The sequence below is a fragment of the Chroicocephalus ridibundus genome, chromosome 2, assembly GCF_963924245.1.
Source record: "Chroicocephalus ridibundus chromosome 2, bChrRid1.1, whole genome shotgun sequence".
Lineage (NCBI taxonomy): Eukaryota > Metazoa > Chordata > Aves > Charadriiformes > Laridae > Chroicocephalus > Chroicocephalus ridibundus.
In genome coordinates, this window is record NC_086285.1 from 151,816,507 (window position 1) to 151,840,893 (window position 24,387).

General features: G+C 34.9%; 1 protein-coding gene across 4 annotated transcripts in view; it reads right to left on the reverse strand.

Moving 5' to 3' along the window:
* The window catches only part of CSMD3 (CUB and Sushi multiple domains 3), a 680,626-nt gene that overhangs the window by 397,898 nt on the left and 258,341 nt on the right, over nucleotides 1-24,387 (reverse strand). For 2 of the 4 annotated variants that reach the window (XM_063327426.1, XM_063327425.1), the window contains 2 exons: nucleotides 16,460-16,537; nucleotides 11,397-11,484 (listed from right to left, as the gene is read on the reverse strand). In XM_063327426.1, the coding sequence (XP_063183496.1) occupies nucleotides 11,397-11,484; nucleotides 16,460-16,537 (166 nt within the window). The remainder of the gene's footprint in view (nucleotides 1-11,396; nucleotides 11,485-16,459; nucleotides 16,538-24,387) is intronic. The other 2 variants (XM_063327428.1, XM_063327427.1) reach the window with 1 other exon arrangement.

Genomic DNA, 24,387 nt, shown 5'->3' on the forward strand with positions numbered 1-24,387 from the left:
TGGTCATTGGGAAATCAGTACACCATCAATACTGAATAGTAGCAGGGCATTTCATTCTAACTCAAACATACCAAAATATCAGATCACAGACTCATCGACTTTGAAGAATTCTGCATAGATTTACATTTACGCTCCATCAGGACCTGAATTAACTCTTTTTCTGAGATAATGCTCAAAGCAAGTTATTTTAAATTCTATTTTTATAACATGCTTTTTGTGTAGAATATTAGCTACCCGATCTTAGCATCAGGTCTTTATTTAAACTTTTTCTTAATGTATAATTCCTGAAAGGATCTCAGAGGCTTTCCTAACTGCATTTGCCTTGATAAATTATTTTATATGCACACATGGCTTACAAGACTTTGGCCACATCGTGCATGCAGCTGTCTAGGTATTTTAAGATTAAACATGGAGTAGCTCCCGAAAAGTCTATGTTATAGCAGTTTCCCTGTGTGACCTTGTAAGTCATGGAATTACCTGACCCTCCTCAGATGGATGCCATGATCTCTATTCCATTTTCCAGCCTTTGCTATGATACTTATTTAAAAAATGTTGGTTTGTAAACCTCTGTAAGCAAAGTCTCTGTACTAGCATAGTTCTTCATTTATCTAAATAAACAATTTAAGGCTCCCTTATAATTCTCTAAAACTGTCTCTTTTGCAAAAAGGTCTGAGGGTATCACTCAATATTGATAAGATATAACTATTGCTTTGGCGGGGATCTTCAAATCTGGGTTTGATCCCACAAGGTATAGCATTCCTTCTTGCTGAAACACATAATTTTTCTCTGCAGAGTTTTGCTTGGAAAGGATAAGCCCTGCTTTTCTTTCCTTATAGATGGGGATTTTACTGCTCTAATAGTAATTTCAGTTTCAGTTCAATTTACAAAGGCAGACAAAAAGACTGAGCACGCATTCCAGAAACTAACATTGTTAGGTAATCAATTAATATACATCTCTAATGAAAATAGCTACTAAAGAAGATTGATAGTAAACAGAACAAGAATTAAATTTAAGGGAGTTAGAAATGTTAGATGTTTGAAAAAGAATTGTGTCAGCATAATATATCTGATGAAATTTGGGGAGTACCTGGGATTTACAAAGAGATAGATAATAAGTAATTAGGACACGAAAGAGGATACAGTCACCTGAACATACATCTCAGAAAAGGAGGATTTGATAGCAGACAACAGCTCTATAAATTATTCCAAAAACAGTTCCTGTTTGTGTAAGAAATACTAATGTTTGTGAAACAAGGGAATGAAGAAGAGCTGCAGAGTCCATGAAAAACAGAGAAAGACATAAAAGTGAAAACCTGAGAAAAATAAAAACATAAACATAATGTAAATGCTCTTGAAAGGTAAGGCTGAAAAGCTTCTATATGAAACTGAGGAAAAAGAGCCACAAGGCAAATCACAGAGCTAGAGGAAAGTTCAAAATTATGAAATAGAAAGATGATCTTATCATTATGTTAAAAATTATAGTCAGCTACTCCAGGGACTATATGGTTAGGAAAGTTTAAAAGGTAGCAATTGGGAAGAGAAGAATAACTTTCCAAGATTAGAGTTGCACAAGAATCTATCTGCTGATTTGGGAAGAAGAGGGACAGACAATACTGGGGAGCAACAAGGTATTAGAAGACGGCTGTATTCAAAGGCAGGGGGGCAGACAGCTTTTGCCAAAGGATGTTGAAAAAGCTGGCTGATTCTATGCAAGGCTGGTGTCACCTATGGAAAACTGCGGTGATGAGAAGTTCCCACTGACTATAGAAAGGCTAACATTACATGAATTTTTAAGAAAGGTAAGGAGAAGCTAGGAACCTCACATCAATCCCTGGAAAGAACATGTCCTCTAGAAAATCACAAACAGGAAATCAGGAGCATTTACACAGATTTACCAAAGCTGAATTGTAAGTCATCAACCTGATTGTCTTCTATGACAAAATGACTGGCTACATGGACCAGTGGTAGATGTAATAGTGCTCAATGTAACAGTGCTCAACATCAGCAAGGCTTTTGATACCATCTGTTGCAGCAGTGTCTTTTGTGATCTGAGAAAATATGCACTGAATAGATAGATTTAAAATTGGCCTGGCAGCTGTGTTCAAAGGGTAGGAATGAATGGCTTTATATTCAGCTGATGGCCACTAATAAGCTGAGCACTAGGAAATCAGTATGGGGTCTTATGCTGTTTAACATTTTCATCCTTATCCTTGATGGTGAGACAGAATGAATTCCCAGCAAATTTATGCATCATACTAAAATAGGAAAAGTAGCCGCCATACTGAATACCAGAGCTTCACTTCAGACACTTGACGAAGTTGAGCACTGGCCCAACAAAAGCCTCATGAAACTCAACAAGTAGAGGTACGAAGTTCTGTTTTCTCATCCTGAATGAAACAAACTAAATATTCAACTACATTAGAAGTGATGGCAGCAGATCAAGTGAAATTATTGCTCAGCTGGTGAGACTGTATCTGCAATATTAAGCCAGTGTTTAGTCTTCCACTTCAAGAGATATATTGATAAAAACTATAGAGGGTTTGGAGGTTAGTCGGAGGCTTAGAGCACAGGATCTACAGTAAAAAGTTGAGGCAGATAGTGTTAATTAATCTGACAAAGTGGAAGCTAAGACACTGTCTAATAACACACCATAACTACTTCAAGAACCTTTACAAAGAATGAAGCCAAACTTTTCTTAATATGGCAGACAACACAAAGGGGCAGTTTAGGAGATTCAGGTTTTACAATACCTGAAACTTCTTCTAGGCAGGGCAGAACTGGAACAGCATACCCAGACTGTTGTAAAATCTCCATTCTTGGGGGTTTTCAGGATTGGCTAAACACAGCCACAGCTGATCTGATTTAGTGTTGGCATTGGGCAGGAGGTTGGAGTTGATGCCTTCTTAAGAACCCTTTCAATCAATATTCCTATGACTTACTCAAGTTGTTCAATTTATTTTGAACTCATATATATAAAACTTTTGCATCTACAACATACTACGTTAAAGCAGTTCATAGATTCAAAAATGCTTGGCCTATGTCTCTTAGTAACTTTTTCTGCCCATTTCTATTTCTAACAGGACAAAAGGTGATTGTCATTGGGTTTGCATTTTCAGGAAGAAAATGTGAACTGTAGATATACTTTCATTATAAAAGAAGTATGAGTAAATATTAAGTAACACAGTTATACGAATTTGAGAAAACACTTTAATCTCATATCTATTTTTGAAGTCTGCATCATCTGCCCCAAATTTGGATTCCCTTTTTAGAGAACACAAACGAAAAGCAGTATGAAAGATCCTAAAATGAAGCTACAGAATCTCTAAACTATGTGAAACAGCTGGTTTAAAATTTTGAACTTCATATGAAGTTTATATTGAATAGTATTATTTTAACAGTTGGCATTTGTGTAGCAAACTAACTTATTTTAGATTATTTTTCTCCATTATTTGATATATTTACATTATTATTGAACAAGAATCAATTATGCAGGGGATGTAAAGGTTGGAGGTCATCTTGGGCACAGTGACCACGAAATGGTAGAATTTGCAATTCTTGGTGAAGCAAGGCGGGGAGCCAGCAGAACTGCCACCTTGGATTTCTGAAGGGCAGACTTTAGCCTGTTTAGGAGAATGGTCGAGAGTGTCTCTTGGGAGGCAGTTTGAAGAGCAAAGGTGCCCAGGAAGGCTGGTCATACTTCAAGCAGGTGCTCTTAGAAGCACAGGAGAAGGCCATCCCCATGTCTCGAAAAACGAGCCTGGCTAAATAGAGAGCTTTGGCTGGACCTCAGGAAAAAAAGGAAAGCTTACATTCTCTGGAAAAGGGGGTTGGTAATTTATGAGGATTATCAAGATATAAGGAAGCTATATAGGGGGAAAATTAGAAGGGCCAAAACTCAATCAGAACTCAGCTTGGCCACTGCAGTTAAAGACAATAAGAAAAGATTCTTTCAGTATATCAATAGAAAAAGGAAGACTAGGGAAAATGTAGGCCCACTGATGAATGAGACGGGTGCCCTAGTGGTGGAAGACACAGAGAAGGCAGAGCTGCTGAATGCCTTCTTTTCTTCGGTCTTCACTGCTCAAGCTGTCCCTCATGAATCCCATACCCTGGAGGCAAGGGGGAAGGCCTGGAGAGAGGAAGATTTTCCCTCAGTTGAGGAGGACCAGGTCAGAGACCACTTGGCCAAGCTGGACATTCATAAGTCCATGGGCCCTGACGGGATGCACCCGCGAGTGCTGAGAGAGCTAGCAGATGTTATCGCTAGACCACTCTCCATCATCTTTGAAAGGTCATGGGGAACAGGAGAGGTGCCTGAGGACTGGAGGAAGACTGACATCACTCCAATCTTCGAAAAAGGCAAGAAGGAGGAGCCAGGGAACTGCAGACCGGGTAGTCTCACCTGTGTCCCTGGGAAGGTAATGGAGTGACTCATTCTGGATGTCATCTCCAAACACGCTGAGGAACAGGGAGTTATTGGAAGTGGTCAGCATGGATTTACCAAGGGTAAATCATGCTTGACCAATCTGATAGCTTTCTATGATGTTATAACTGGTTGGCTGGATGAGGGGAGAACCGTAGATGTCATCTACCTTGACTTTAGCAAGGCTTTTGACACTGTCTCCCATAACATGCTCATTAGGAAGCTGGGGAAGTATGGGGTAGATGAGGTGACAGTGAGGTGGATCGAGAGCTGGCTGTGTGACAGAACTCAGAGGGTTGTGATCAGCGGCACAGAGTCTAGTTGGAGGCCTGTAACCAGTGGTGTCCCCCAGGGGTCAATACTCGGTCCAATTTCGTTCAGTATATTCATTAATGACCTGGATGATGGGACAGAGTGTATCCTCAGCAAGTTCGCTGATGATACCAAGCTGGGAGGGGTGGCTGACACTCCGGAGGGCCGTGTTGCCATCCAGCGTGACCTGGACAGGCTGGAGAGCTGGGCAGAGAAGAACCTAATGAGGTTCAACAAAAGCAAGTGCAAGGTCCTGCAGCTGGGGAGGAAGAATGCTAAGCACCAGTATAGGTTAGGGGTGGACCTGCTGGGAAGTAGTTCTGAGGAGAAGGATCTGGGGGTCCTGGTAGACAGTAAATTATCCATGAGCCAACAATGTGCCCTTGTTGCCAAAAAGGCCAATGGAATTCTGGGCTGCATAGGGAAGAGTGTGGCCAGTAGGTCGAAGGAGGTCATTCTCCCTCTCTACTCTGCACTGGTGAGGCCACAACTGGAATACTGTGTCCAGTTTTGGGCTCCCCAGTCCAAGAGGGACAGGGAGCTGCTGGAGCGAGTCCAACGAAGGGCAACTAAGATGACTGAGGGACTGGAGCATCTCCCTTATGAGGAAAGGCTGAGAGAGCTGGGACTCTTTAGCCTGGAGAAGAGAAGGCTGAGGGGAGACCTTATTATGGCATACAAGTATCTAAAGGGTGGGTTGAAGGAGGATGGTGCCGGACTCTTTTCATTGGTTCCCAGTGACAGGACGAGGGGCAATGGGCACAAGTTAGAACATAGGAAGTTCCGTTCAAATACACGGAAAAACTTCTTTACGGTGAGGGTGACAGAGCACTGGAAAGGCTGCCCAGGGAGGTTGTGGAGTCCCCTTCTCTGGAGATCTTCAAGACTCGCCTGGATGCAGCCCTGAGGGATGTGCTCTAGGCAATCCTGCTTTAGCAGGGGAGTTGGACTAGATGATCTCTAGAGGTCCCTTCCAACTCTGAAGATTCTATGATTCTGTGAATCAAAACCTCACTCAGCTGTAATAATAAATTATATTATTCTGAATTTGAACTTACATTTCTTTTGTGAATTTTGTGATGGATAGGTGGGACAGAATAGAAGAAGGAGGAGATGATGCAGTTTGGAAATTTGCACTGATGTGCAGGGAATACATCTGAATTCATACATTGCTGTATGATTCTGTTTCTGCAGAATCAACTGAAAAGTCATATATACATTAAAGTACAGAAAAAAGTATTCTCCAGTACTTGGAGTGTTGGCGAAACACTGGAACAGGTTGCCCAGAGAGGTGGTGGACGCCCTATCCCGGGAGACATTCAAGGCCAGGCTTGATGCGGCTCTGAGCAACCTGATCTAGTTGAAGATGGCCCAGCTTACTACAGGGGGCTTGGACTAGATGACCTTTAAAGGTCCCTTCCACCCAACACATTCTATGATTCTATGATTCTATGATTCTATGATTCTATTCTGTCCACACCTGCAACTGAAAAAGTTTGAGAGAGTACACCATTTTTGCCATAGAAAAAAAAAAAAGAAAAGAAACCAAAACCAAAACCAATCAGAAATACCTAACCATCAGCTCCTAAAGTCTGTCCTTATAAAAGAATTAATTTAATGGTAGAATATATTTTAATGCTATTGTAAATAAATAAGCAGTATTGCAGCATACATATTATCTTCTCCAAATGCAGTAAAAGATGCTAAAGCTATATGTAAGTTTTCAAGACTTCGCAGTGAAGCACATTGTCTTAACCTAGCAACTTTCTACACACCACTGACCCATTATTATTTTTATGCAAGCTACAGATAGAATCTACTGTACTTTATTTGAGCCACAGTAGGAGAATTGAGCTAAGCCACAGCATCTGTACCAAGTTAAGAGCATGCATAGGAACATTTTTGTAGATCAGTTAATATGGTACTTGTAAATATTACTGCACAATGTTAGGATTACAAGATATAATGTTAGAATATTTAAATCTTCAAAACCTCTGGTCAAGGAAAATGCTTACCATGTGCTGAACAAACTAAAGTGATGACTAAATTTCAGTTGCAGAGGATCTCCCAACACTCTTCCCCACACATCATTGATAATTCTGCTTAAACAGTTCTTAAGGTGTCACCTTTTCCCACAAAGCTTGTACTGTCAGAGGCTTCTGCTTGACAAAGGAACCAATTAACTGCTATCAAACGAAACGTACTATTTCCCTTTAAACTAGCCTCACATCTCATGCTGCAAACTGTCTGTTGTTCAATTTTCATGACATTTGGCTGGAAGTTTCAGAATCTAGAAGCTCTTCTAGAATCTGAAGAGAAGGGTATGTGATTCAGAGAACGTTTAAGAAAAATTAAACATGAAACTTGCAGTCAAGCAATGTGGTTACACTTCAAAGCCATTCTTCCAAAGAAAACAACAACAGATTAACTTATAAAATAAAATGAAAGAAGAAATTATCATTAGGTACACTGTAACTCAACTCATTGCTATAATACATTGTCTTTAATATAAACACCATATACTTCCTTCTCTCAATAAAATTTGTACTTTTAAGACCACACTAGCATCTCTGTGGCTGTCCAACAGCATTCACTGCTTTGTTGTGATCCAAGTTTAAGAATATCATCTTTAAATACCTACACTACAGTTGGACTACACTACGGAGGTAGAGGGACAGAGCTAGGCTCATTCATTCATTTTATGAAGCCAGAACTTTGGGATGGTGGTGGAGGAACATGTTTGCTTCATAATAAAATATTTGCCCAAGTATAATTCAGTTTGGCTATGTTTATTCCACTATAAACAAACAAACAAACAAAGCCTCCAAAACCCAACAATTAAAAAAAGCAACAAGACCACATGAAAACTTTTCCTCTTCATCTGTTAAATCTTTCTTATATTTTCCATAGGGGCATTGATTCTAAAATTGGACAGTCATGTGGAGAAGACATGTATTTTACTGTATGACCGGTAACATAAAATAAGCTGTTGGAAATTCCAGCAGAATGAACACTAGTACATCTAAAATTTTAATAAACTTCAAGGGAAGGGAAGTTTTCTTTCTGAGGGAAAATATCTTTTTCAGTACAGGAAAAGCTGACAGCTATTAGCAAGTCTTCTTGACTTTATTTCAACTTGCAAAGGCCTGTTATGCTCAAATAGGCACCTAGCATCAGAAACAAACCCTTTAAAACTTCAAAATATTGCTATGGGGAATTTTCACATTAGAAAAAATATCCAGAAAGGTGAACCTGGTGAATCAGGTCTCAAAGAATGTCATGGAATGGTGCAGCTTGTCTTACAGCTTGCATTGCTGATTTTCTAAGTCTGTGTAAGAACCATGACAGAATATATCAATGTGCTGAGAGAGCACATGGTGCTTATAATCAGAAAAGGAGTGAAATTGTGATAAAATGCTTCCAAACCTATATCTTCACTTTTGAAGAAAGCTAAAGAGAAGTGACAAGAGCATGCTCTTCTCTAAAATAGATTAAATTGTACTGAAATTAGATTTTGATTGATCTTGATAAAAATAGATCTAAACTCTTCTTCAAAATATTATATTTTAAAATGAAGGTATTATAATTGTGATTTTCACTTCCTTATCAAAAGGGGAAAAAAGACAAGGTCAAAATGAAGCTGTTTCCTACACTGTAGAGAGAGTGACTTCAAAAGTGAAAAGGAAAAATGTGTGCTGTTTTTCTGTATCAGATATAAGACAATCTAGAAAAGATTTTCCATAGCACTGTACTGTTTTAACAAAATGTAGGACTTTTCTTTCAATGTCTTATTTATTTTAAAGAATTAGTGGCATTCCTACTTTGGAAGCTTATGAAGCAATTGAGCAACCGTATAATAATGGCAAGAATCTAAACCAGGTTAATTTAAAAAGGAATCTTATTCAGTCTGCTGAAAATTTTTAGTTTGCTTTTGTTCCTTCTAAGACCTTTTTTCAATACGTCGTGTTCAACTTGCGATAAATGGCATATTACTAACATTCACTAGTCCTGTTTTTTAAAAGTACAAATTTCAGCATTCTCATTCTGAAGAACTTTAACAAGCCTCAGATAGGAAACCATGCTATTTATCCATAATATGTGTAGGATGAATACAACCAAGGGAGTATTTGTTCCCTGTCAATGGCCTGTCACTGAAGTGGCTAGAAATTGTGTACTTGTGTGTCTGTATATATGTCCTCCCACTATTTCCAAATAAAATGTTTTTGCACTATAAAGAGAGGCTACTATAAAACAGTGGAAAGACTCAGTCTTCTGAAAATAAACTAGCCCTTTCTGGGTCGTTTCTGAGAGCTACACTCGGAACAGATCTGCCTATTAAGGAGATGTTGCACTAGATGGAATTTATCTAGAGAAGAGTATCCAGACCAGATTGCTTTTATCATGAAAGAAACTGAACCATGAAAATTCAAACATTTAGTTGAAAGGAATTAGCTCAAGGACAGCTTTTGAGCATAAATTTGGGGTGGCAGTGAAGCCATTGAGAAGCCTGTGCTTTCAGAAACTATTACTGCTCTGCAATCTAACCTGTTAGAGAAACCAGGAAGAGCAAGTAGGCTGCTGTTAAAATCCGCAGGATTTTAAACTGTCCCTAGAATCTGCCCTCAACAGAATAAGGATCAGTTAAGCACTAGTTTGTCGGAGTTTCATGTTTTTTTCATGTTTTTCTTACTTTGTAAAAAGGTTGGTTCCATACTAATGTCAAGAAGTGATCAAAATTAGGATCAATACAAAGAAATTGAGTTCAGTTTGATCTGAAAATACATTCCTTCGTGGAAGGTAGAAAATACTTCCTCACCAAAATACACATTCCTGCCCCCCAAAATCACAACCCATAAGAGCAAGAACATAATAATGTATCTGTTACATCTTTTTATTTTGTTTTGAACAAAAGCTTATTTACCTTTTCTATTCACCAAAAATCTCATTAAAGTGAAGACATCTTTTCACTTCCACTTTTTTCACTTCCAGAGGATATTCTATGTGTAAGTCATGTTCTTTCACTTATGTACATTTGAAATATCCTCCTGTTTATTTATTCTTTTCCATTATGATGTGATTGGCTTCATCATTATGTCATACACATAAGCACTAAATAGCACATTCATGGGAATTGATAGAAAAGCTGATCTTCCCTCACAGATAATTTTGGGATATTTTTCCAAATAAAAAAAAAGATCACTGAGTTTAGTGAGAAATTAGAAAAAAAACCCAAAACTTAAAATGTATTGATTTTGATATCTTGTATATCTTGTATTCTATTGTTCAATAATTTGAATGCCTTCTCCTTTCATTATCTCATAAATTAATTTGAAAGCTTGACAGTTACATCATCACAGTGTACAGTGAAAAATAACGTTAAATTGTATTCTAATAGTTTGGCCTAAAAAGAAAGATGAGGGCATTATTTTCATCATATCTTCTTCGAGATACTGCCCCTCACATAAGTTCTTGCAGGTAGGCCCTTCAGTGGTCGCTTGCAGAGACAACACTGGACTTGCAGATCCTCTGTTAAAGGCTTTCTCTATCAAGCCATATGTCTGAGGTTAAAATACAAAACACTGGCCTAAGTAATGATTCTAGAAAGCATGACAGGTAAGAAATACAGTTCATTTATTTTTATTTCTCTGAAAATAACAAGAAATCTTCTTTTGTCAGGTAATGTCAGAAATTACACTCCATATAAAATTAATTATAAAGCCTTGAACTTTTGAACATTGAACTTGAACATTGAACTTTTTCCTTCTCAAAACTAGAGAAATAGAGAGACTATAATAACTAACTGAGAAATTACAGTAACTAACTGACTGCCAGCTAGCACATTTACTTGGGAAAGATAGATGAGAATGAAGGAGGAAAGGGGGCTAAAATTTGACTTTATGTTAAATAAAAAACAAAAAAAAAGGTGGAATAGATCACTGGCAGTGTACAATTCTTTGATTCTTTGGAGTCTTCCTAGAAACAGTTGTAAAAGCCAGCAAGGAATGAAAAGCAAGAATTTGCTAGAAACAAAGTACAACTTTTTAGTTCTGAATTTTTTTTTTTTTTTTAATACAGTAATACTGCACACTACCAATTTGGTATGTAGCAAAATTAATAAAAAAATAGCCTGCATTAACAGTGCTAAATCACTCTGAGAACTACTAGCAGAATACACCTGAATGTATCAAACTTCTGGATTCCAGAAAAATATACTGTAGAGAATAGAGTATTCCCTTAGATTCCAATGAATATTTATATAATAATAATATCTGAAACCTTTTCTGTGAGGTTTTATTGTTCTTTTTGTGTTGCATTCAATTTTGCTTTGTCCTTCACAGAAACCTCCTGTACCACATGTATACTCAATAATTGTAAATCTAATACAGTATTTACATGAGAAAATTATTTTAACTTACCTTCAATCCAATTTTTGCCAGATTATCAGAGACACATGCTCTCTTCCAAGTAGGTATTTTATCTTCTCTGCATACTAAGTACAGGCTATACTGAACTACATAATTTTATACAGAATGCCATTTCACTTTTTACTGAGAAGTTCAGTTTTGAAAGAGTAGCTCAACAACAGCAATAAATTTTTAACATATACATTTTCCAAGTTCAGTATTAGAGAAATGATACAATGGTAAGGTTTATATTTTACCTAAAATCTGAGCCTATCCGTTTTCCATTTTCTGGTTCTCCAGGATCTGGACACAAATTGGACGCCTGTTTAATTCCTCCCTCATTTACTGCAAAAAAACAAAATAAAACAAAATAAACAAAAAAAGGTAAAATAATACAGTTTTTAGAAGATGCAGAGTTAAGCAATTAAAAAATATGAAAAGGTACATTATCTGCATTTTAGGTCCTTTAGAACATATTTTCTACAGAATATCATCACCCATATAATCTCTAGTTTCAATACGTAAGTTCCTCCTCCCTATAATAGGCAAAACTTGTATTTTCTGGTTTGATTTTTTTTTTTTTAAATAACATAAGTTTTTTATAAGTTGTAGTAATCAGCTATTTTGTTTTCTTGTAATATTATTGAACCCATATGGAAATGTTATTACTATTCCTTTACAAACATTGACATTTAAAGGAGCGTTCATCAAGTTTAGGGCTGTAAGATTTTACTCTGAACATAATCTAATAAATGTCATCTCCACTAAGAGCTGACCTTTTCTCCTTGAATTATAAGAAAATTTGAATGCATAGGCTCATGCTGAGAGAATTGTCCTTAATCAGTATTGAAAATGCAGATATTCCCAAAATATGGTGATCTGAATGTAAACTCAAAATACCAGTTTGATTTGCATACATTTATCTTACAATAAACTAAAATGGATCTTCAGAGAGAAATGTCCTGTGAACCTTTCAATGTGTTTTTCCAGAAATTTATATGTTGCAATCTAGGCCTCAGCATGTTCAACAATCTCTTCACTTGTTTTGGGTTTTTTTTCCAATGCATTACATACTTTCTCCTAATTTTTACAGCTTGAAAAAGTGTATCTTACATAAATAATTTTAGGCCAAAATAATTCTATTAATTTTGTATTTAATTTTTGAAGTTCATTGAACCAGGAGGTAGCAGTTCCCAAAAAAAAAACGTAGCAAAGGAGGCTGGTCTGTTATTACTTGGTAAATTCATGGCCCAGTAGAAGAATATTTCTTTCCAAAATACACGTTGACATGAAATCAAAAGATTTATGCTAAGCAGAAAGAGATTTTCACCTTTATTAGTATTTATTTCTGAGGAACTAGACCAATGGATTTCCAGTATTAGTTCTTAACTTCCCTTTAAGTAAAAAGTTTGCATGTAATTAGGGTAATCACATTACATTGTAAACTGAATACACCTGAATAAAAAACTGTAGTTTCTAACAATACTTCTAAAGGGTGTTCACTAAATTTCAGCTTTTAGTGAAGGAATACTTCACTACTATTCAGAATACTTGGGGTTTTTCTCTTCCTTGAAATTTGTCTTCTTACACTCAAAGGTAAGAATTGATTTGGTACCCCTGAGGAAGCCAAAGGCCAAATGAAAATGTTGCAGAGAGTTAAAAGGAAAATGTCTCAACTTAGCACACTGCTCAAAAAACCTGTCAGGCCCAGCCCGTGTCAACTGGAACCATAGAATTTATTCTCCTCTGCGCTGAAAGAGCTGCACTAAGTCCAAGGTTGTTCTAATAGCAAACAAAAGTAACCTCTGTTCAACTGCATCTCTATGCTCAGAGGACTTCGGGACAAGAAGGGCTCTACCTTAGAGCCCATTCCTATTACCAGGTTTCAGTCTTTTAGGTGTTATGTTACTTGTAGGTATTACGAAACTGTATTAGCTATAGAAATCCAAGTTCCTGCTAATGTTGGAATATATATATATCTGACAATTGCAATTCTATAAACTGCATTTCACAAGGGCATCTAGTAGGAACTTGTTGGATCAGCATTTAGGACAAACTCTCTCTTTGAAATATCTGGGGTGCTTTTATACAGTTCCAAAGCCTACACCAAGATGAGATAAATTCAGAATCATCAAAAGTAGCCCATATATATAGAAAAGACCTTAAAATGTTGGGTAAAAAGTTAGGATTCACTGAGCAATGTGGAAAGGGAAAGGAAGTATACTTGAGTACAAATAGGGAAAAAGACACCTTCTAATTTTTGTGACAGTCCGCTAACTTTTCTGACATTAAACCTATGTTAAAACTATAGCTAAAAACTTATTCATGATGCCTGATAAAGAAATTAAAATAAAATGGCGCCATTTTGGGGCTGTATCATGTATCTATGGACACAAAAGAAATTCTTTACTACAAACAAAATGCAGTAAAAATATCATTTAAATAGAACTATTTCTACTTTTTGTAATTCATGTTTTAAGATTTCAAACAACTATTTTATTTTTATACACTTATTTCCCTAATACACAGGTAACAGAGTGAATATTAATATAAAAAAGAATATTCTCCTGGATTTCAGAGCACAAGAACCATTATATACTTCAATTTCTACCAAAAACGGAAGCTTGAAAATCCTGTTGGTTTTTGACAATATGGAATGGAACTTATAGTTCCATTCTTAAAAATAATATATGAACTGTATTTTTAAATAATAAATTATGGATTTGTTAATATTCATAAATAAAAAATATTTAGACTCATGTTAAAGAAAATCAATAAATTAATCACAGCTAAATCAATAAAATAAGATATAAACCACAGTAAAAATTCAGAAGAAAATGTTATAAGTAGAAGTCACTAAACTGATTTCTGATTTGATCACAAATCAGATATGCATTTAATCACAAACTTAAATCCATTCTGATTTCTGTTAAGTACTTTGTGAAAAATAAACGCACATTTTGTTCTTTTTGTATTTTTTTTCCAGACATAATGCTTGACTTTTCAGTCTACTGAAATACAGCTCCATATAGTTCCCCAAATATCTGTCTATCTATCTATCTATTTGTCTGTCTGTCTATCTGTCTATCTTTGTTTGGTTTACACCCCAGATAGTCATATGACAATAAGCAATGTAAAGGCTTACTGTAGTAAACTAAAGGCTCCTCTAGGGAAAGCATTCATTCATGGTCTGTAAGCAAGAAATTCCAGAGTTCTAATCCAGATTGAACTAGGTCCCCCAGTGATATGCAAAATGGAATTGATGCATACTTCTTTCAAAGTATATCATATATCAGATATTATCATTCTGGCTTTTCTATGTGCAAATCACCTATGCATTAGTATAGAATGTTGTATACCTGATGCATTCAATAAAAGTAAAATAGGGAAAAGACATACACATGAAAAATGTTAAGTGATAATTTCTAAAGATATTGATAATACAAGACATAATGTTAAATAGCTATTCACTTATCCTTATCTTATTTCCATTACCAGTTGAATGATGGTCATTGTTTTTTTTAAAGGACCCTATCTTTTACTGTAATGCAAGTACACATCCAGCTGAGGCCACATTGGGAATTTTATCTAAAGTCAACAGTCATACAGGCTTTGCATGAAATACTGCCTCTTCAGTTTCCTCAGCTACCAAAGTGATTACAATATAAAATCTTAGTTATCTATTTATGACAAGATTATGATCACTAAAGGTACAAATAATAATGGTTTTCACCTTCAGTTATTATTGACTCATATAGGTAATCTATTCTGCATAACCAATAAAACAAGACACAGAAGTTTTCAGCTTTACATCGACTACAATAACATATGAAATTCTATAAAGATTTTCAAAAATGTTCAAAAATTTTTATCACTAATTTCGTAACAATCACCTTGAGATACCACAAGTGTCTGGTACTTCGATATAAATATACAATTCCTACTAATGTTTATATAGTGAAATATTTAATGATTTATGCAAAATAAATTTATAGATAAACAATCTGTATTATCTGTACTATTCTCATTTGTAACTCTAAAAGCACAGATGGGCCATCAGTCGGAGACCTCAGTGATGTACCTTATAAAAACTACTGGAATTATCTTACTGTTATTTCTTGTTATATAATCACTCTACTTTCCAGACACCCAATATGTGTATAAAGAATACTTGTTTTTAAATATCTTGATACAAAGTTTTCAAATACACCAGAAATGTCTTACAGAATTATTCAGGTGATGCAGTTGACACAGAAGTTCAATATGGCAATATGCTACATGATAAAAACTGAACAGAAGTATATTTTGCTTTATTTTTTCTACTCGGTAAATGTTAAAGGGTCTTGCTGCTTGAAGACAACTTTTTATAAAGCAATTCCATCATTGACATGAAAAATGCATTAAAAGTTATGCCAATGTGCCCTGCAAAATCCTGGAAACTGAATCCATCACTGACACTTTAAACAAAAAATTAGTGCAAATGTGTCCAACCTAAGGAGCTTCAAAAACAAGTCCTTTCACTCCTGTGAAGAATAATGAAATGTAGTATAAGCAGACATAGGCTAAGCAGTTAGACAATATGTATTTTAAACAATTATTTCTAAATATTTAAAATGCGGTTCTAGTCCAAAAAGGAACTCTATAAAAATGGCACATTCTATTGCAAAAGATATCCCCTATACTGTATTTAGAGTCATAGCCATTTGATTTATGTTAGAAAGTTGCCTGACTCCTCTTCATGAGTTAATCAGGACTCAGTCCTGTAAGATGCTGAGTGAGCACTTTCAGTCCTTATTTTCTGTAATTATAATTGAAGGCACTAAGCATCTCCAGAATTTTTAAAACTACAGCTAGTTAATCAGTTCAAAATGTCAAAGTTAATGAAGAAAAAGAATTTTAGACAGTGACCTCATGTGTCGCTTGGAAAAGATATGTGTTTGCACATTTGTAAATGAGGATAGGCTTTGGTTTGTATAGCCTTTTGCTGCTAGTACTAATTTTCAATTAAAATAATGTATTTCCTGTTCACAGCTAAGATTTCAGCTGACACCTGGGAGACTGAATTTTTATGTCTTTGTAAATACTGCAATTTTAATGTGAAATTACTGACAAAATAGCATGTCATTCTACAATGCCAGATTTATAGAAAGCCTGCCTTTAGAATAGAACCATATTTAAAAATTCACCATGCAGACTGGAGAAAGAGATTTAAGTCAGTTATCAGAAATACATAAACAATTTTGAAAACACACAAACAACACAGACAGCACAAACTTCACTCTTGCACTAGAAAAAAGTAACAAAAAAGGAGTACACTCACAGATAGAAAACTTGTTGCTGTTGTCTTTCCCTGGAAACAATTTAAATCCTCTAGATTTAAAATCTATGGCCTTTTTCACTAGTTAAAAAAAAAAAACAAACAAAAACACATATCAGGCAATATAATCTAAAATACGTCATTTCATTTGATAAATTTTATCATGGAAGTATATACAAATTAGAGTACTGGCTACCTAACAAGCTCATATCATTTACCTTTGGTGGGAAACAATTTACAAAACAAGTACTGAGACCGATTTGTGCACCTGACAAAGGAAAGAAGTAAGAGTTGTAACTTAATTTTTCTCTTGCATAACCAAGAAAAGAAATTATGGACAAAAGTGTTTATTTTCACACACCATACAGTTGTGTAAAACATTGTCACACATTTATGGAACCCGGAAAATGAAAAGAATGATAGATATGTTTGTCTAAAACAACTGAAATGTTTAATCTTATCTGGTGTTTATTCTGTATTAAGAAACAGTACAACAGTAGTGTTTATTGCCTGCTCCCTCCATTAAAAAAAAAAAAAATGTACAGAACACTGTCATATCTGCCAACTGAAAACTCATCAACCTTTTAAAAAAAGATACTATGACATTTTTTTAAACAGCTGATTTTTGCTGAAATTTTAATTCAGTTATTCTTCCCAATGATAGAGAATTTAAAAGGAAAATAGAGTCATCCACAACAAGTTATTGAGAGCACACTGAAATTAAATATATATGCTCAGATCTGAATTCCATAAGCATCCAAGTAATACAGGACATATATTAATCCACTTGTATTCTGAAAAGGTTTAATCATCAGTAGAAATGTGAACATACTGTTTGTCGACATATTTTGCCTGTTACTTCGGATTTTAAAATTTACATTAAAAGTCAGTATTACATTTGGGAAAAAGAAAAAAAAAAAAAGAGGCAACAGGTACAAAATTACAATGTTTAAGTAGATAAAAAATCCTAAAAGTAACACATTGGAATACATTCTCAAGATCTACAGGCACCTGGATTACACACACCCCACCCCACCCTCCCCCGTTCCACTACTTGTATTCAAAATCTACCTTAGCTATGTTCCTAGCTTTAGTGGGAAAGAATAATTTTTATTCAGGAAGTACTGAAAATTTATTATCTGTGTATAGATTAAACATACAAAACAGAAATATTTTGATCATAGAAAAAACACTGCATTATTAAATTAAGCATACCAGGCTAGTTTTCTGCTTTAACCACAAAGAATTGGATTTAGAAAAATGAAATACAGTGTACTGCTCTGCACTTGGTTCTACAGCTGGTCCTCTTTCAAGCTTGAAAATTATTATTTACAAAGTGTGATATGGAAGGTAGTTGACTCCCACCTCATCCCCAAGCCCACTGTTCAAGGGTTCTGTAAGAACCCTTATTTTGGGCTGGCTTTGTGACAAAGGCAGTTAATCCAGGCAGACCATGTAGCTTCCATGTATTTTTGAAACAAAACAACTAATAAAAAGAGAGTAAACCCAAAACTTAACAAATATCAAAAGGTAAGAGACAGTAAAGCAAAAAGATCTCAGGAATTTTTTTCTTTCACTCTGGCAGTGATTAATGAACTCTACATAAAAACTGACCTTCTAAAAAAAATCAAATTTTAACTATAGGTTAATTTTAGGTACATTATACTCCAGTGTCTTTATAGATTAGATATGTATAAAACCTATATAGAAGATGTGTATGTTTGCCACAAACAAATATTGCTGATGAAGACAGCAGAAATTAAAGGAACTAGGTCTAACAGAAGCTAACCCAAGAACATAGACAGTATACCACCAAAGAATTTTTCAGCAACTCTTAACTTATTATACAAAATCAATGAATAGTCAAAGAAACCCTTGCATGAGGCATAAATACCAAAGCAGCAAAATAGTATTGATGTTATTAAATAAAAGTAAACATTACCACACACAAGAGCAGAACAAGACTCAGGAAAAAATAGCATACTACTAAGAAAGACAATTTATAGGATAGATATAGGCTGTGATGATAACTATTTTTACACTTCTGATGGAAGACACCATACTTTCTTCTAAATACACAGAGGCTTTTATCTCAAGAGGCAAAACGTAAATTTCCTTCTGCATCATCATTATGTAACCTGTAAACATTGCTAATGGTTCTGGGAAACACGTTATTTGCAGGAGCATAATGTATCAGTTGCCTCAAAATACTATATTTTTTAATTTATTTTTAATCCTTAATACCAGAAGCTCTCCACTCCCTCTTCCCCCCACGCCTCAAATTAATCGAAACCCATAAGTAATTCTACCCTCAGGGGAAGTCATGGATCCAAGAACTGAACCTTCAGACAGCAGAGCCATACTGGAGTAAGAGTAATGCTCTCTCATCATTGTGTGAGATCTCTAAGATGCTATTTCTACATAAATATGAATGTAGGAGTATAGCTGTAAGATTCTTTTGGCATTCTGTGAGCATCAGTGTAAAGTATCTCCTCACGAATCAGAAGATAGGCCCAGCTAGTCTTCCAGTACCTAAGTAAAATCAGAGTGGGCTTGAATACATGATCTCAGGTGCTGGAATGGGTTTAAATGTTTGCGGTAGGGAGATGTTTGTCCTTTATTTTCAGAAATCATCATAATAGCACATTAAAGAACAAAGACTGTTTTGGCGTTTTTGTTTCTTTCTACTCATCCTCAAACACCTGAATGGTATATACACAGTTTATGTACACAAGAAATAGAGTTCACAAGCTCCAAGTTGGAACTGAAAATAGTTACAAGAGTGTCTTTGTGAACTCATTATTTAAAACAATCAGAGGTATTTATAACTATTTGCATCACTTTGCCAAGGCTATTAAATACTACTAGGAAAACAAGCAACTCAAGATCTCTGAAGCACCTTCACACTAGCAGAGAAATTTTTACTTCTAACTGGGTTTTGTATGTTGATTTATTGAGCAGTAGTTTCTGAATACACTGTGAAGGAGTAGTTATAGAAATGCATGTGGTCTAAACATGCCATCACTAAACTATGTGTCAGCCTGCATATGCATGTACATACAGAAAAACAACCCCACCATCACCAAAAAATCCCATATCCAAACCACAATAAATACATTATTTAATACTTGGTAAAATAGGCATTATTTTGCACATGACAATGTGGAAACCAGTGAGCAAAATGGTAACTGTTCAAAACCAGTTTTATTATCCTGAGAGCTACATGAGACATGAATTTCAAGATGGAAAATTTGCTTCTACAACATGGAAGCATGGGGGTATATAGCCATGTAAAGGATATCTGTTTAAAATACTGACAACCCAAAAATTCATATCTTTATTTTAGTTATGCAACAGCATTTATGTAAAGAAATTGTCCAGCTTGTCTCTTCTACGTATTGTAAACTTTTAAACCAAGTATAAAGTACTTTTAAAATGCTGACGACTAAACATCACCATTCTACACTAAACAGGCACTCAGCCTGCATTACTACTAGTAACTAGACAGAGTGTTAACCATGGAAACTTAGGTGTCTTCTGACCTTCTATACTTCTTTCCTTGGGCGTAGCTCAGAGCAGTTCAAAAACCGGAACAGCCCCTCCCCTCTTCTGAACCTTTCTTAACATTATATTCACTACTGCTCAGCTAACGGAGGTGGAGAACAATATCATAATATCAAAGCCATTATTTCAAGATTGCGCATGTAGCCCCCCTTAAATGACACCTGCAGAAATATATTATATGAAAAAGTGCAGTGGATTGCTTATTTGACTGTATCTAAGTATTTATATTGCATATACATAAATGCCCATATATCTTATTTTAGAAAATATGTAGTATCTCTGGAAATGATCTATTTGTGCCTCCTCGCAATATCTGTATTCTTCTGTTTCTCATATTGGACATTTATTTAAAGTCAGCTGCAAAGGATTCTGCTTGATAATGTCTGAAACAAAAATAATGGTTAAAATAATTTCTGGGGTGAAAGTCTTTGAGACTATATTGTCTCAAGAATTTTTTTTCCCCTTTTTCCCCAAGACGGAGAGAGAAAAGTTAATCTTTCCTTTGAATTTACATTCTCAAAATTCTTCCCACCACACTGCTATTCTTTAGAAAACAGAAATCAATACCATTTGTTTTCTTTGCATTGGGTCCAGATGTTAGGGAACGCAAGCTGACACTAAAAAAAACAGGCACTTGTAAATTCATAATTACAGAATCCCAGAATCCCAGAATGGTAGGGGTTGGAAGGGACCTTTGGAGATCATCTAGTCCAACTGCTCTGCCAAAGCAGGTTCACCTAGAGCAGCTTGCACAGGAATGCATGCAAGGCAGGTTTTGAATATCTCCAGAGGAGACTCCACAGCCTCTCTGGGCAGCCTGTTCCAGTGCTCTGTCACCCTTACATGATCTTCTGCAATAAGTATATTTTCTTGATTTATGTTATCCTAGAAATAATAAGTAATTAACTCATTAATGGTTTTCTGAAGAGACAGCAGACATTTGTTTGGAATTCAGTGTAAAACCGGTTCCGACTACTACAGAACCAATAATTCACTGATCAAGAATTTCAATATCTGATGATAGCAGATTTTGCTTGCAGCAGCTGCTGTTTCAATGACAGAAACAGTAGTCTGATATACTCTGCACTTCCAACATTTAGTGCTCATGTGCAGATATGCTAAATAAATCATGTATGATACTTCCAGCTCATCTTTGGCATAGGTCTAATTCATTGTATTTCCTCTAGAAGTTGATCTACATGCACAGCACATCAACGGCCTGAATGTACTGAACTTACTACCCATGTACAGGTCAGTTACCTTTATTTTGCGTACACTTGCATCACTACGCATGTGATAACTAGTTATCCAGAATTTCCAAACTCTCACAACACAAGTGCTAAATATCCAGATATCTTAGGGATCACCACTTCAAGGATTGCACAAATGGCGGGGGTGAAGCAGGGGTGGGGGAAGGGATGATACAGCAACCTATTTAGTTTTCAGGTGATGGCACTTTAGGCCCCAGAAATTTACACTGAAAATATCTAAACCCAGCAATTTCCCAAATAAATTTCACTGTGATCCAACACGCTCACTGATTAAGCACTATCTTCTAGACCCTTTCTGCACCTTGAAACTTGCCATTAGAAGACATGACTCTTCATCTGCTACGTAGGTTAATGATTCCTGAAATATGAAGAACCATTCAGAAGATGAACAATCAGACTATAAAGTCGTGAAACATACACTTTTCATATTCCATTTTTTGCTTTTTATATGAGCTGATCTTGGTTTCTCTTTTACTACTCCCCCACCTCTGCCCTTCTCAACCCTGAAGTGCCCTGGTCAAGGCAGATTGTATAGAAGATTTATACTTCAAATTAATGCAGCTGATGCATGACTGTACTGAATCACTGCACTGTATTACTAACTAACATACTGCATTAGTAAAACATGTAATAAGTATTTGTTTCTTCATCCTACAATATTTTAAACATGACATCGTGGTGGACAATAAATTTAATGACTAAAATAGTGAAAATGACTTTTTGACTCCTTGCTCAAAGTAGAGATGTTTAAACAAAGTTACTGCTCATTATGAGCAGTAGATAAAATTAGACTTTTTCTTTCCGTTCAGGTATCTTTTGCTGACAAGAAGCTCTATTTTAGTGTTACTCCACAGTCAAAAAGTTTTATTCATAATGGAAGAAAATGCAAATGAGAGAATGAATGTAAAATTCTCTCCATAATATGATATCTTCTGATAGTTCAATGAACATAATTGTATACTTTAATGAAACATGCCATATGCCTACGATTCTAAACTAATGTGTGCATTTAACGTTTACATTAAAATTTAATATATTTAGATTTTATTTTAATATGATGCATTTCCATTTTAATTGTGAAACATCTCAGGTTCATTTTTTATCCATAGAAAACCTATGACAATTTTCAGAGAGCAGTATGATATAAGCTATGTATAATTTAATACGCATTTGAAAATTTCTAATTGAGTTCTTATCTCAGTTAAAAATACATTGCTGAGCCACTGAATGAAAAAAAAAAAGCTCTCCTCTTCTCTTGACTGAAAAATGAAGAACTGGAAGTTTAAGTGTTCCTGTGCTATGTCATTTGTCAACAAAATTGTATGTGGGACCCTCCCCCTTAACAATATTTTCACTAAAATTTATAAAAATACTTTACTTATTTAGGTAAGTCCCAATTAATATAAGGAAGAACTTTGCATAATAAAGTAATGTGATAATGAGATGAACTATGTAAAATTAGTCAGAAAATGTAATGATAAAACAAAATTATTTTTACACAGATTACAGGCATATATAAATATAGGCTGTTCCATATATTAATATTGAATTAAGAAGGATGAGGAAATATAGTTAGTTTATGGAGGTGGTCTTTAAAATGGTCAAAATTACAGTTTTTCTACTGTATTCTACATTATATGTATCTCAAATTTCTCTAATTTAAAAAAAAAAAAGAATTATTTAAAAGAAAGCAAGTATGGTTAACATGTATATTTGTAAAGTAATGCATAATTGCACTAATTATAAATTGGTTTTTATATTGTAACTACAATGTATTCTATTTATACCAACATATTGTGATCAAAATAAGAAATCCTGAATTACTGGGAGAAAATATTGACACAACACATCAGAAGACAAACAACAATTATAGAAGTAAACATGTATAATACAATGAAGACCACTTAAGAACTGCAGGAACTGCAAGAAAAATATATACAAGGAACAAGTTAAGGAAAAAAACTGACAGGCCAGTATAAGGAATAATAATTCAATTATAACATTAACATAACACATTTCTTGAAACTAGTACGACTGATTTTGTTTTTCTATTTCTTCCGTCTAATCACGCTGGACTTGACTATTGAATGAAAACTGTTCTCTTTTCCTAGGACTTTGAAGTGGGAAGATGTCAAGAAACTCAGGTCGTTATTACCAGCTTTTATCTAATAAAAAATATTTAAATTAATCAGCCATGGATTACAGAGTTCATCCACCAAACAGAACATATCTATATGACTCATTGCACATATTAAACAGGTATTCCTGAAAGTATTATGAAATATTAAAAAATCATAGTTCAGTGATTAAATGCTTGAGTGCTAAATTACATCTGTGTTATGCTATTAAGCATTTCTTGGTACTATTTAAATTATTCTAAAAAAATAACAGTTTAAAATAAACAAATGTTCTTATATACATATATTCTTATATAAATATAAGAACATAAGAATCTTACTGAAAAATATATTGACTTTCTTCAGATTCCCATCTTTGTAGTTCTGTGTTTCACTTATAACAAGAAAAGACCCCAACAAAAAAAAAAAAAACAAAAACAAAAACAAAAAAAACCCTGAGGATATATGTACATTGATTTCCCAATAGGCTCTTAAAAAACTTCAACAGCTCTTCAGAAAACCTCCCGTTCCCTGTTCTTCCTTTCCTCTTTTGCTTCTAAGTAAAACTGATAAAAATTAAGACATATGAATATATTTTCTAATAAATCCTTATAAATTTTACATCAATTAATCCCAAAGTAGTGCTCTGTCATTCACCGAATCTTTAAAAAAAATAAAGAGAATTAAATTACTTTCTTTAATTCCTTTTGTTTTCAGAAATTTCATTAGCATCTAATTACATGAGAGATTATTGTGTTTATGACATGAGATTCCTCACAATCTTACAAGTCTTTAAAAATCTTTTTAAAAATATTCTTGCCTCCTACCATCATAAATTATCCTGTAACATACAGCAAAAAAAAATGATGATTTAATGGGAAACACACAAGTTTTTTCTCCCTAATTCATTTTTCTTGGCTATTACTAAGATACTACACAGTCAGATATCAAAAAGTATAAAGGAAAGTGTGACAGATAA